General features: G+C 41.8%; 2 protein-coding genes across 4 annotated transcripts; one reads left to right on the top strand and one right to left on the bottom strand.

The window, feature by feature from the left end:
* Positions 1-5643: 5643 nt before the first annotated feature.
* On the top strand, positions 5644-13224 carry LOC133890807 (protein disulfide isomerase-like 5-4). 3 transcript variants are annotated; one of them, XM_062331370.1, is made up of 16 exons: positions 5644-5910; positions 6770-6812; positions 6968-7058; positions 7679-7773; positions 8589-8646; positions 8931-9115; positions 9444-9501; positions 9766-9806; positions 9903-9977; positions 11313-11369; positions 11546-11612; positions 11842-11988; positions 12102-12326; positions 12454-12615; positions 12700-12777; positions 12878-13224. In XM_062331370.1, exons 3-16 carry the CDS (start codon positions 7038-7040, stop codon positions 12953-12955), a joined length of 1347 nt encoding a protein of 448 aa, XP_062187354.1. In that variant the 5' UTR covers positions 5644-5910; positions 6770-6812; positions 6968-7037; the 3' UTR covers positions 12956-13224. The 3 variants fall into 3 exon arrangements, with proteins under 3 accessions (XP_062187354.1, XP_062187353.1, XP_062187355.1); XM_062331369.1 differs by lacking the exon at positions 6770-6812; XM_062331371.1 differs by lacking the exons at positions 5644-5910; positions 6770-6812; positions 6968-7058; positions 7679-7773 and having other exon boundaries at positions 8936-9115.
* Positions 13225-13722: 498 nt separating this feature from the next.
* LOC133890322 (uncharacterized) lies at positions 13723-14289 on the bottom strand. The gene has a single exon (XM_062330729.1). It carries the CDS (start codon positions 14287-14289, stop codon positions 13723-13725), a length of 567 nt encoding a protein of 188 aa, XP_062186713.1.
* Between the last annotated feature and the right edge of the window lie 370 nt (positions 14290-14659).

Here is a 14659-nt window from a genome sequence, read left to right on the forward strand (position 1 = left end):
TGCCTAAAGAGAGCATGTGCTGCAAGCAGCGCGCTCCCTGGGCTAGCCTCGCTGAAAGCGAGCCTGCGCTGAGGCGGCACCCGACGTGGTCCAGAGGCGGACCTAGCGGCCGGGGTCCCGACCACCTGCTGGGGGTCGAAAAGTACGTCGGCAGCGGCGGCGGCGGCCCTGATGGGCCCAGCGCCTTGATCCCCTTGAGCGGGAAAAACCGCGCACGTGGATGGCGGCTGCCGCTGGTACGCAGCAGCGACGGGGCTCTCTTGGGCGTCGGGCAGCGCTCCATCACTGGAAGTGGAGCCGGAACGCTGGAGACGGTGCCCACCGGCCATCTTTTCCTGTGGGAAAAAAGTGAAACAAACAATCCAGGGATATTCCCCCCTACCTGGCGCGCCAGCTGTCGGAGGGTGAACTCCTGTCGCAGGGATCCCGAGAGACCCCTTTTTAGAGATTCGGCCGGGGGATGATCCTGGAAAAGCTTGTTTGGGAAATAAGCGGGAACGGAAACAAATGCGATGGCTGGTGGGAGATGATCGCCCTAATGCGAGAAAAATGGGTGCACCGGGGTTCAGACAGATTCGGGCCGCACGGAGGCGTAACACCCTACTCCTGTGTAAGCGCTATATTTATCCTTGAAGGGAATTCTTCAAGGATGTATCTGGTTCTAAGGGGAGAGCCGTTTACAAAGAGCTTGAGGCTCTCGTGTTCTAGCTTGGCTTGAGCTGGTTCGAGCGTCTGCGTCCTCTTCTTCACACACTTCCGGTCCCTCTTCGGTCTGGTTCGTCGGGGCATCCTCCTTTAGTGTTCTCCATCCTTTCCTTTTATAGGCGCGCCGACCTCAACATATCCTGAATGGGAAAGAGGGGATGCGAATGCCAAGATGCCACGGAGAAAGGCGTAATCATTTTGTCTTGACGAAGTGACAGGGGCGGTGGAGAAATGCGGCGCGCATCCGACCATTTGCCACTGTGGAAGCCCTCGGGCACCATAAAGGGGGCCCACCGGGCAGCCTCAGAGGTGCCTGGTGCGCCCACCCTGTCTTGTTCTTCTGCCAGGGCAGGATGGCAGGCGGAGCGCTTCGATCTTGGCAACGTTATCCCGAGGCACCCGGATGAAACGGGACGGGACCCGTGCATTTAATGGACCCACGCCCCCTCCCCCCTGCCAGTTCATGGCAGGGTCTGACACTGGGGCGTGGGTAGCTGAGAATGTCAGGATGTCAGGCCGCGCGTGCCTATTAAATGCGTCATTGGGCCTTTGACTGGATGACACCCTGACGACGGGACCCTTCGGGTCGTCGAATGATCTTGCGCGAACCATCGGGGAACCGAGTCCTCGGGGGCTGCCACGTGCAGCCCCGAGCACTCTCCCCCGAGCACTTGAGTGAGACCTTCGGGGAACCGAGTCCTCGGGGGCTGCCACGTGCAGCCCCGAGCACTCTCTCCCGAGCACTTCGGTGGGACCTTCGGGGCACCGAGTCCTCAGGGGCTGCCACGTGCAGCCCCGAGCACTCTCTCCCGAGCACTTCGGTGGGACCTTCGGAGCACCGAGTCCTCGGGGGCTGCCACGTGCAGCCCCGAGCACTCTCTGCCGAGCACTTCGGTGGGACCTTCGGGGCACCGAGTCCTCGGGGGCTGCCACGTGTAGCCCCGAGCACTCTCTCCCGAGCACTTCCTTCTTGGTATTCGGGCTCTGCGGATCATCGGGGAACTAGGATGTTTGGGAACCAGATGCGGCGGCCCCGAACACCTTCTCACGGGACTTAGTTTCTTCTTACCTTGCAGGGTGGTGACATGTGGCGGATGGCCGGTCTGGTCTCGGGACTTAGGGACCCCTGGTTCTGAATACACCGACAGTTCCCGTTGGTAGTTAGGTACTCGAATGATTGAGGCAAAAATTACATTTCATAATCCTGTTAATAATATCTTGAAGGAAACTGCAACAAAAAGTCTGGTCACTCTTCTGTACCGGGTTGTCACTGAACCTGTTAATAATAGTATATTAGTGACGGGTTCTATTCAGTCATCACTAATAATATATCTCCTTGATGGTTTCTTACTTAGTGATATCAACAAATTTGTCATTTTGTTTCTTCCTATTTTGTTCCCGTTGGTAGCTAGGTACTCAATGATTGAGGCAAAAACTGTATTTCATAATCCTGTTAATAATATCCTGAAGGAATCTGCAACGGAAAGTCTGGTCACTCTTCTCAATTTTTTTTTTAGGTACGCAAAAAAAAGTTGTCACCTGCAATGCAAAGTGCACGTTCTACTAAAATAAAATGTAGACATCATGGAGATACAGGACGGGATGGGAGAAACATGAAATCTTTGAACTAGGTTACAAACTTACAATTGTCCCGCCCAGTATCTGTGATAAGATTGTTAGGATCTAATTCTTTGTCATGTACCACCCAATTATTGTAAAAAAAATGTACCATCTAATTCAAGAACTGGTGATGATTTATTGATTTGTCTTGATTTATATGACATTGCCATGCACTGTGATTGGAATCAGTTAGGACAGGTTACATTAAGATTTGGATTGAAGAATAAAATTTGCAGCTCATAAGCCAAGCTAGCTCTAATACGCATGATTAGCAGCATCTCATCCGCTCCAGGACAACTGGTCCGGAAAAGTTGCTAGTAGACTGGTAATAGTACAAGAGAATGTGAGAATAATATACTTTTTTTGAAACCGAGAATATTATACCGTTGGAATACTGGAAATAATTTATGCCTGCTTGTTAGCAGCTAGGGAGGGGCCCGTTGAATTAAACTGAGTTTTTACAGTGAGGTAGAAACTTAACTGTGAATCCCTAGTCTGCTTGTGCAGAGTAACATCACAATTCACAACATAAATAATGTTTTCGAGAACGTAACATAAATCATGGTTATTGCCTTGATTAAATATAAGGCCCCAATATGAGCTTGATCTTTTTTATTTTGAGACGCAATATCTGCTTCATCAGTGGTTTGTAACATTTTTTTTTCTGAGGAAGAAATGTCTCGAAGGAATTCATAAGAGCACAGTTTCAGTGTAGCTACGCTGCAGATTTACAATTATAGGACTTCAATCTCTACTTATATAAAATATGAGTTAGTTCACACGTCATATATTTTCATACTCTTCTTCCATTTAATAAAAATATATAAAATTCGAATAATTTACCTATTTTTGTTATTCACCTTTGTCCTCTAGTCTTCCGGCCGTGTTTCCAGCTATAAATATAGAACTTGTTTTACTAATAAAAATAAATAAATAAATTAGAAGAAAAACTAGCGGACAATCCTCACCTTTTTCAGATTTCATCTTAAACCAAATTACGGTATCGCTCCCAATATATTTTGTTCGGTGGCGTTTTTATGAAACATTCATATCTCCATACTTAAGTTTGTGATTAATATTCCCACGTCTAATATTTACGTTTTCACCGAAGATGAAAAAGGCCCAAAATAAAAGGCCGTACAATACGTTTATACCTGGCCCAATGGGGAGGAACACTGGCTTTGCATCGCGATGGGCCCACCTCAGCCGAGGCCGGACGACGAATGGCTACTTGGGTGTGTTGGAAACGAGCCCTCAGTTCTCTCTTTCTCTCACGCCGAACAGAGGTAGAAGATGAACAGTGGATATGCAAGAACTTGGCGACGAACGCCCCGGCCGCCACACGGCCTGTATGTTGGCTTGCTATTCAACTCAATGGACTCGAGAGTACAGCTACACAAGGATAACATGGCCATATATAGACCCAGCGGCATCACAGCGCCCACACGATCCACCATGGCGAGCTTGACGCGCACGGACGCATCATCTCCGGCAGACCCGGTCTCCCCCTGCGTACGAGCCACGAACTCCTCCGCACCACCCGGTCTTCACCTCCACTCGTACACCTGATCGTGATCCTTCCGCTTTTGACGCCTCGGCCAACGACTCGATCATCCCTGCTGCTACAACTCTAACAGCCTGCGCGCGCACCACACACGCGACACGGACACAGACACGCACCACGGCCATGAACACCATGGCGTGGTTTATTCCAACAGGGTGGGCCAGTAAAGGCATCTTTAACCTTTTTTTCTTTTCTTCCTCCGGAACCTATGGCTTGGGCAATTTGCAACTTTCCCTATACAAAAGATCCTCTCGCTCTTGCTACAGTTGATTTACTATCATCTAGAGTAAACATACTATTTTCCCCCCGAGAAACATAGGTGAAAATAACCCTCCTTCAATATTGCATAATGCATAGTGCATACCACATATGACATATGCCACTAAGACTTACTCATTATTCACTAGAAATTGCAGATATTATTTTTAAATAAACACCATACCAGAATTAACTAGACATGTCCCCTCCGGTGATAATTGCAAGCAACAGCTGAGATTTGATGTAACTAAGAATGATACCTCAATGTTTAATTATTTTTTCATCGAAAAACTCTTGAACATATACCTATTTGACTCATGAACATCAATGCTACTTGATTTTATTTTAGAAAAAAAAACTATAAATCCAACTCAGATTAACTGAACAGATAGAGATAAACAAAAAATCAGGTGTCGCAGAGGCTAAAAACATAATTTTTTTTTCTTAACTCACCCAGAACACACACACCCGAAAATTGTCAAGAAAATCTTCGGATATTGGGAGGCTTAAAACACTCAGATGATATTAAGCAATACTTTCTCTCTCCTCCAACAAGCTAGGAGGCTCACGCTAATAATGTGATTAGTCTCGTTGTAATATTTTGTCACAATAAATTAGTCTTATTAGCACTTTTTTATGAGGTTAGTGTCATTTAGTTACAAAACACATAAAATTAAAATAAGAGATAAAAATTATGTTAGTGGAAGAGAAAATTATTTATGTTCTAAACTTGTATCCAAATCGTTTACATGTATTGATTTAATTCGTATACGTTTTGATTAATTGTCAAAATCATGCGTGAGATATATGTAGTCTGACCAAAATCAAAATCTGTTTATCTTACATGAGCATTGTGCCTGGCATGTTGCCTACTTAATGCGACGATTTTGAGTTACACGGCGCTTCTTAATCTATTATCTTAGTAAAAAGTTTGAAAATTTTCATTATTCTTTATTATGAATTTTATCTATTAATTAATTGTATTTGACATGAACTCTTTATTTAGATATTTAATTTTTAAGGCTATATTTGATATGGATCCTTCTTGTTTTCCTTTCTAACCCTAATTTCAATTATTATTAATTTATTTTATTTGGACTCTTTATTTATATATTTTGTTTCTTAAACTATATGAAAATCCAGCTGCTAATTTTTCATATTTTTTCTTTCCAAATCATATGGAAATCAAACTACTAATTTTTTATTCCGAATTTAGCTATTTATTAATCATAATTGATATTGATTCTTTGATTCAATTTAGATCATTAGATGTTCATAAAAATAAGTGATCTAGATCTTGTTTTCGATTAATGTGATAATTTCGTGACTTTGATAAAACATGGTGGCTCCTTTTAACCTTAAATAATAATATAATATAATAGATAGATTCTCCTTTTCCCTCTGAAAAGATAAGGTGACAAATGTTGAGAACATAAAAGCAAAGCAAGAAAAGTTAATAGGCACCTAGCAGCGTCCTAGCGTACCTGGACACCTGGTATCAGGCAAGGAGGAGGACACTCAGGGCCTCAGGGAGGGAAAAGGAGGACACGAGGTCGGTGCGGTGCGCTCGTACCATACCGTGCGCGGTGAGATCCCCGAGACGGAGACGACGACGACGAACCCCCACAAAAATCTCACCTCCTTCGTCCTCGCTCCGCCCCAGATCTCTCCTGCCCCCACACCCCGGCGGCCGCCGCGTGTATCTGAGCGCCATCGGCAGCCATGATGTCCTCCAGCAAGCTCAAGTCCGTCGACTTCTACAGGTACCTCCCGGCTCTCTCCCCCGTCGATCCGGCGCTTCTCAGTTCCTCGACGCTTTTCTCCGCTGCGGGTGCTGCCGTGTGCGTCCGTCTGTCTGTGCGGGGACGGGCGGAGATTCGAGGGCCTTGCGCGGGAATCGTCTGGCAAGGGATGGGCTGGCTCGGTGCGGACTCGGCGGAGAGTTAGATGAGTCCGGCGAGTGGTTTCGTTCGATTGCGTTGTGTTGGGAGGATTAGTTGAATCCCAAAATGGTGACATTTTTTTTATGTGTGACCTTTTTGTAATGGCATTGTGAGGTGCGCTCATTGCCCATTGTTAGATTTCATTTTGTCGTGGTGCTTCGGTACGGATAACGTGTTGCACTCTGATGCGGGTATGCAATTCAGAAACTAGAATAGAAGCTAGTCGGACAGTTTGGATTAGATAGTAGAAGCCCCTGTGCCCTTGAAATTACTTCGTCTGGTACTCTGGTTGCAAAAACTCGTCAGTAGGATGGCTTTCACATACCAAGGGATGCACTTTACTTAGCAAGTCGTGACAAAAGTAATCTTTGGAAGTTACAGAGTATGAGTGGGTTATTCTGTTTGAAGATGAAGCGTGAGTATTTAACTGGTTAGATGTATATTTTGCAGGGGCAATGCCTACATTTGGCAAGTTCTTTATACATCTGTTTTTGTTGAAGCAAAAACGTGTTTGTGTTCAGACGTAGTACATCCAAACTATGATGAACTAGTGTATAAGAGTCTGTTCCACGGGATTCGAGAGCTGAGTGGCTCACACTGTTTTTCTACTAGATATATCAATCATGCTATTTAATCAGAAACTTGAGTTTCTCATATCCATATGATCTTTGGGATACAGATATATGGAGGCAGTTTGATTCTCTTGGGCAGTCATGATTTTGGTATGAGCTAGCTATTATGCCTTGATTTTGAAGCCCCTAGAATAATAATGTGGAGATTAATTTGATTCAGAATGACTGACTTTTGTAATGTGCTGTCCTGAATATTATTTATAGGTGATGGGTTAATATATTGATGTTTTTTTTTTGTGTTGCAGGAAAATCCCTAGGGATTTGACCGAGGCATCACTATCTGGCGCTGGATTATCCATTGTAGCAGCACTAGCTATGGTGTTTTTGTTTGGAATGGTCTGTTTTTTTGTCAGTTGCGTCTGTTATCAATTACAGTAGACCCTGCCAGTTTCTTTTATATTACTTGCTTTTAGTTTTGTGTAGCACTACAAACCAAAATGATAGGATCGCCTTCATATTCCAATTGGTGATCTTAAATTAAATGTAAATAAAGGAATTGCGAAAATGAACAGGCAATTATCTTTGTTTATGTAGATATTTTGCCTTCTAGCATTTGGTTTTCTGTAGCATAGCTGACTGCTGTTGCCAGTTTCTGTTCCTCACATTTGTTCTGTTAATTGATTCAATTGAGTGAACTGTTTTATTTTTCAATTGATTATTTGGGTTAGAACATCAACAAGATGGGCTAGATTTTGAAGGCACCTATGATTGTGAGAACTTTAAGCTAATTTGGTTGAATTGGTGGAGAATTGTCAATTGTGATGTACTAAACATTTAAAGTGGTAGTTTAGTTACATTCTATTTCCCAAATATTCTAGTTACTCTGGATTCAGTGCATTGTGGGCTGCCATTGTTTAAATATTGCAATGCGCTGTACTTGCCAGCAGTTTGAACACTAAAAGATGTTGAACTGATTTCTCATTCAAGTTCTGTAAGCTGTTGATTTGTTATTGCAGGAGTTGAGCAGTTACTTAGCGGTCAATACTACCACATCTGTGATTGTTGATAGGAGTTCAGATGGGGAGTTCTTACGGATAGATTTCAATATGAGGTAAGTTCTAGAGCATGTCCCAAGTATTGTTTAGTTCAGAGTTTGAATATCATTCTAAATATGTGCCTCTATGGTATCATACATAACAATGCTACATGTTGCCCTTTCCATCAAGGCTTACAGTTTATAGAATTGGTGTACTAATTTATATCTTCTCTGCTGATATTAATTATTCGATATCGTGATTATAATTTTTTAATGTCATACAATGTATATGCAGCATAAGACAAATAAGTGCAAGACTGTGAGTAGCACACAGTACTCTTTTGCAAATTGTGTCAAAAAGAATCATATAATGTTAATTTGGTGACTAGTCTAATAGTCTTGTAATATCTGCTAGTTTGCTAAATCCAACCATTTGTAATGTGGTTATAGAATAACAATATATTGTTCTTTTACCTGGTATTTCCCCCCTTCTTAAATTCCATATTACCTGAGGTCTACTGGAGAAAGTAGCGCTCAGGGAAATCGCTAGTACTAGGCAGTGCACTGCTCATTCACTAACTTTGTATGGTTTAATTAGTCTTGCTGGTGATTTGGGCTTTGGAGTGGTTTTCTGAAGTCGAGCTTCATTTACTACTATTATTACTACCAGTACTATATTATTATTTGTATTTTATTAATATCATTTTCTTTTTTTTCTTTCTTTCTCTTTGGTTCATGTGGCTCATATTGGGTTTCATCTCTAGCCTACCCCAAGTTACTTGGGACGAAAGGCTTTGTTGTTGGTTTGGAAGATGACTTCAGCAAATCTAGAGTGTGAAACTTGATTGTTGCTCCCTCAAATGTTAACTGATTGCATTTGTGTTTTACAGCTTTCCTGCACTTTCTTGTGAATTTGCATCAGTTGATGTCAGTGATGTGCTGGGAACAGTAAGATTATATCTTTGCCTCCTGTGCTTTTCTTGTTCTAGCTTCTAGAATTTCACAATATATGTTGTTGATTTTCTTTGAAGATATTAGAAAGAAGGGGAACATGAAAGGCATCTTATGTTTTCCAGGAAAAAAAGGAAATGGTGTTGAAGTAGTCATGTATATTGATGTTCCTGTTAAAAATTATTTTTCGCTAGATTTGAAATGCAAGCTATATATATATTTGCACACAGCATAACCTTTTTTCTTGGTTAATTTTAATTTTCTGCTAAAACCATATGCAGAACAGATTGAACATAACGAAAACTGTTCGCAAGTTTTCGATTGATCGGAATTTAGTACCAACTGGATCTGAATTCCACTCGGGGCCTATTCCCATTATCAATAAGCATGGAGATGATGTTGAAGAGGATCATGTTGATGGTTCAGTTCCCTTGTCGTCTCGCAATTTTGATAGCTATTCGCACCAGTAAGTACTAAATTATCTATCAACCTACAGTCCTACTTGATTAAACTTCAAACATCTTAGTCATTTTTCATTTAAAATCATATCAATAACCAACTAATTGCGCATGATCTTCTATTTATCACCATCTTTCTGTGTCACATTCATGGAGCAATTTATATGCATTGTATCTCTATAGCTCCAATTATTTTGGCCAGATTGAGCATCATTACTCATGTTTGTTCAGATAGCTCCAATGTTGTATGAAATATTTCATCCCTCGTCTTCCTTTGATGGGAGCCCTAATATTGCTTCAGTCGATACTTATCATGCTGCTTTTATTCTTTTTCAGGTATCCTGTTTTGGTCATCAACTTTTATGCCCCCTGGTGTTACTGGAGCAATCGATTGGTCAGAATTTATCTCCTTGTGTTCCCTTGTGTTCTTCATTACTTAATTCTCCTATATTTCTGAGGCAAACAATAATGTGCATCTGGACATACTGTGCAGTACTAAACTCAGATGCTCAAGAATGCAGTGAAAGCCATTCTTAGTTTGATTAATTTTGTTTCACATGCTTAACTTTTGACTTTTTTATTCCAACTGAAGTATATTTGGGGTTGTGTTCTGTTGAAGTAAATGTAATTTCTTGAAATGTTTATTGTCACTCAATAGAAACCTTCGTGGGAGAAGGCTGCGAAAATAATGAGGGAGAGGTGAATACTGTTTTCTTTATATGCCCCTAATAAGGCTAGGAGTTTCAATGTGTTATACTGCTAATTGATATCCTCATTGTTTTTTATAATGTGCAGATATGACCCTGAAATGGATGGTAGAATCCTTCTTGGCAAGGTTGACTGCACTGAGGAAGTTGACTTGTGTAGGAGGTTTGTACCTATTGTTACTTAAATTCGAAACAGCACAATTCAAATGTGTATGATGCGGTATGGAATCGCTCATTCTTGGTTATGTATCATGAGGAATTTTGTTAACTATTTGCAGAGTCCTTAAAAAGTGGTCTGACGATGTGAGTCTAAAAATGATATCATTATGCCATCATCTTTCATAAAATTAAAATGTTGCGCACTTCCATCGGGATTTTGTGGTACTCAACTACTCATTCCTTCGGGAACTATTTTCATTGAGAACTTTTCCTTCAGTAACTAAGCATTGATGGAAAAGATCTAGGGCCTGTTTGGCAAAGCTCATAGACCAGCTCCCAGAGTGGAATTAGTGGGAGCTCTGCCAAATGGTAGTTTGCATTTTTTTAGCTCCCGAAGTGATTCTATGGAAGTGATTTCTTGAAATGAATTAGATGCTGGGAGCTGAAAAAACCAGCTTTTCTTGATTTACTTCATTTACAGAATCACTTCCCTCATAGAATTTATCTTAGAGAATCATATTCAGTCATAGAATTACTTCCCACAGAGAATTTGGATCATAGGGAGCTCTACCAAAAAGGCCCCTATTTAGATTGATATGGACTTGCTCAAGGAAAGGGTTCATTCAAAGCTCATGCCTTATCTCTTGACTTGGTTACTGGCTTGCAGCATAAATTAGTTTGACCTCATTTGTTTGATATTCTTTGACTATATTTGTTTCGAAATTTTTATTTGGAGGCTTTTTTCCCGGTCTCTAGCCTTGTTGGTTGTTATGGCATCAGCTTTGGAGCTTGTTAGCCCTTATAGACCATGTACGTTATCTTTATATAAAATAAAATCTTCAGTAGGGCTGTAGGGCTCTCCCCTACTGGTCTCCTAAAAAGTAAAATAAAATAAAGTAAAGAAATGAATTAGTAGAAAACAGTTTTTCGTGTTCCATATTGTTGGATAAAAAGTAGGAACAGGCCAGTGGTCTGTTGGTGGATCCCTACCACCCAGGTTTGCGTCCTAGTACTGGCTTTGGCTCAGGTGTACATCTTCATTAGTGGGCACCAGAGCTCTGGCCGTATTCATAAACAGAAGGAAAATAGGTAAACAGTTCCAGAATTTTATATTTATCATCTCTATATATGAAATGCTCTCCTGTGCATTTGATTGCCTGTACTTTTCTTTGATGGTGCCATATAGTTTCAAGCTATGCATATTGATTACCTAGTCTTAACCACAAGAAAAAGGCTGAACTTATTTCCATTCCTTGCTTCACGTCATAGAATTTGTATGTTCCGTTTATACCTGTACAGATGAAACATACTTTTCATCTCTTTGATTTATCAAATGCAGGCACCATATACAAGGTTACCCATCCATTCGTGTTTTCCGTAAAGGGTCTGATATCAAGTAAGCACAGTTCATCTTACATTCTATTTAGATACCTTCTAGGTTTGAGTAGCTTCAGCCTACATACAGTGATACGCTACTTGGGCTGCACACATTTATTTGTGCTACACTTGTGTTAATATTTACCCAAGTTCCTGGTTCCATTAAAAAAAAAAACTAATTTTACTTTTACACAGGGAGAATCAGGGTCACCATGATCATGAATCATACTATGGGGAACGTGATACTGAGAGTTTAGTTGCGGTATGTTATGGATCACCTGGTTTCCAATTCTTTTTCCTGATTTAACATGGTTTATCTTTACTGTGACACTATATCCTAAACATTAGAATGCTGGAGGAAAGCAAACAGCCTCCTATTTTATAGGGAAAGCAAAAGGCTAAACATTTTTTGCTTGTTAATCTACATTATCTATTGTTCCATTGTCTTAAATTGCTCTTAAGAATTCCTGATATAATGTTTTGAACCTCAGGCAATGGAAACTTATGTTGCAAACATTCCGAAAGAGGCTCATGTGCTTGCTTTGGAAGACAAATCCAATAAAACTGTTGATCCTGCAAAGCGCCCTGCTCCATTGACCAGCGGATGCAGAATAGAAGGCTTTGTGCGAGTTAAAAGGGTAAAATGAGCTACATATAAATTACAAAGAGCTGATTTCTGCGCTGATGGATGTAGTGTGGAGAAAGGTGTTCTGTTGTCTTTATTCTTTAATAACTAGTTCCTGTTTACCAGGTTCCAGGGAGTGTTGTTATCTCGGCTCGATCTGGGTCACACTCGTTTGATCCGTCCCAGATAAATGTTTCACACTATGTGACACAGTTCTCATTTGGCAAAAAACTTTCGTCAACGATGCTTTATGAATTCAAAAGACTAACTCCGTATGTTGGCGTACACCATGATAGATTAGCTGGTCAGTTTTACAATGTTAAGCATGGTGATGTTGATGCCAATGTTACTGTAAGTCCCTAACTTTTTATTATCTTTCTTATTAAGATGTTCAATAAGGCCTCATTTATTTTGATCACCGACACTTCTCGTTTCTTATGAAGTAACATGGCTCCTGTTTCATTTATGTCATTCTTAGATTGAGCATTACCTACAAGTTGTGAAGACTGAGCTTGTAACATTGAGATCATTAAAGGAATTGAAACTGCTTGAAGAATACGAATACACAGCGCACAGCAACTTGGTGCGCAGCTTCTATGTTCCTGTTGTAAAATTCCATTTCCAGCCTTCTCCAATGCAGGTTGGCATCCTCATATCATTTAATCTTTTTTCGTTTTATTAACAAGTGAATGATCCATCTAAAATGATTTGCGTTCATCATCAGGTCTTAGTAACTGAAGTTCCGAGATCCTTCTCTCATTTCATCACAAATGTCTGTGCTATTATTGGTGGAGTCTTCACGGTGAGAACACCGAACACCTCCTTGTTTATATATACATTCATATTTCTGAGTCCATCAAACAAAAAAAAAATGACTAATGAAAACTAACCTGTAATTCTAGGTTGCTGGAATACTGGATTCCATCCTTCACAACACGCTAAGGCTGGTGAAGAAGGTTGAGCTAGGAAAGAACATTTAAATGCCGAAGGTAGATCTTTCGACGTGCCTGCGAGTTTTAACGGTCGCACTAGTAAGCCATTATTTTTTTATACCTGGGTAGCAATTCTTGGTAATCAATATCAATATATGAAAGAGGGAGGCGTGTGGGGTTGACAAAGTTGGAACTAGGGGTCATGATATAACTAGTGACCTCGACCTCACTGGTTTGTTGAATCTTACAAATAAGACAGTGGATCCTTGTGTCCCCTGTGCTAATTGAGCAAGATTATATGCTGTGCTACTTATTCATGACTGTTTTTATGTCGTCCCTTGTCAATAAACTGTATCTCTGCCTTGCCCCAATTCAGCTCTACAAGTGTTTTCACCATCTCGTCCAGATTCTGAAACTCACGGTACTAAAGACAGTTCTTTTCCAGTATGAATTGGTAAAAGTAAACTGCTTGTAGATATGTAGGTATCCATAAAAAGCCATATGAAAATAGAATATATGCTGATCCAACATAAAACCATACGAAAGGGAGATAAGCCTAAACGTATTTTCATTTCTTTTCTGTATGCAACCGATCTACATGATTATATTTTCCGACCCTTAACAATCTTAAAAAAAAATTCAAGAACCAGAAACAATCAGATTCACGTGACATCTAGTTACCTGTCCCTGAAGAATGAACTCGCTACTCTGCCGTTCTTCCAGTGGGTGTCCGTTTGCAATCACTCGGAGAATCCGAAAAGAAAAGGCAATGGAAAAAAATCTTTGTGTTAGATGTTCTCAGATGGGTTCGCCAGTCAGGTTGCACGAACCGTGGACGTGCAATGCGAGCTGCTCTCCCTCTTGAACGGGTACACGACGACGTTGCACGCCACCTGGGACGCCGCGCTCACCCTGAACGGCCGGAGCACGGCTGCATTCCCGGCCACCGACGTCGCCGCCTGGAACGGCAGCGCCCCGGTGAGCACGTCCAGCGCGTAGAGATTGTGCAGGATGACTTTCTTCGCGTCCACCTGCCCGGCCGCCCCGACCGTCGCCATCGACCGCGCCTGGATCTCCCCCGCCGGCGCCGTCGACTGCCCGACCGTCGTGTTGTGGTACGTCACCGTCGTGACCACCTCGCCGTACCGGAACCGCGCGTGGTTCGGGTTGTGCAGCGTGACCTCGACGGCCAGCGAGAGGTTGAGCTCCGGCGGGAGGACTTCGAAGGTGTTGAGTCGCGTGTCCACCGCCGTCGCAGCCACCCGCGGCGGGCCGCCCCGGAGCACGGTGAAGTAGAGCGCGACGAGGGTGACGGCGAGGACGACGACTACGGCCAGCAGCACACAGCAGCATATTAAGGCGTTCTTCTTGATCTTTGCCATTCTTGCTTGTCAGGAAGGTAGGAAAGATATTGGCGTTTCTCAATGTGTTATTCTTTGTGTTGGGTGCTCATTGTGGGTTTGTGATACGAAAAGGGGTTACTTTGGGATATCAGTTACTTATTACCCCCTCCTGTTATAAAAGAGTGTATTTTTGGGTCACGTGTTGACTTAAAAATTAACTGTTAATTTCTTTTTAAATATTTTGATCAAACTCTTAAAAATAGCAAAACAAGGTTTGCCTTGAAAAATAGTTTTAAAATATTACAACTTTGCTATAGTTTGCATATATCTTATACTACTAATTAGTGTCCAAAGTAGTGCATTGGTAATTGTGTTCATATCTAAAACGGCACTCTTTTATGACTAGAGG

This window comes from Phragmites australis, chromosome 14 (genome assembly GCF_958298935.1).
Source record: "Phragmites australis chromosome 14, lpPhrAust1.1, whole genome shotgun sequence".
NCBI classification, from domain to species: domain Eukaryota; kingdom Viridiplantae; phylum Streptophyta; class Magnoliopsida; order Poales; family Poaceae; genus Phragmites; species Phragmites australis.

Excerpts from the sequence above, each read along its gene's own strand:
- LOC133890807 (XM_062331369.1), top strand. The coding sequence starts at position 5,870 with ATGATGTCCTCCAGCAAGCTCAAGTCCGTCGACTTCTACAG. Across the intron at positions 7,059-7,678 it reads TGGTGTTTTTGTTTGGAATG|GAGTTGAGCAGTTACTTAGC; the intron begins GTCTGTTTTTTT and ends TTGTTATTGCAG. Across the intron at positions 9,116-9,443 it reads TTTGATAGCTATTCGCACCA|GTATCCTGTTTTGGTCATCA; the intron begins GTAAGTACTAAA and ends ATTCTTTTTCAG.
- LOC133890322 (XM_062330729.1), bottom strand. The coding sequence starts at position 14,289 with ATGGCAAAGATCAAGAAGAACGCCTTAATATGCTGCTGTGTGCTGCTG.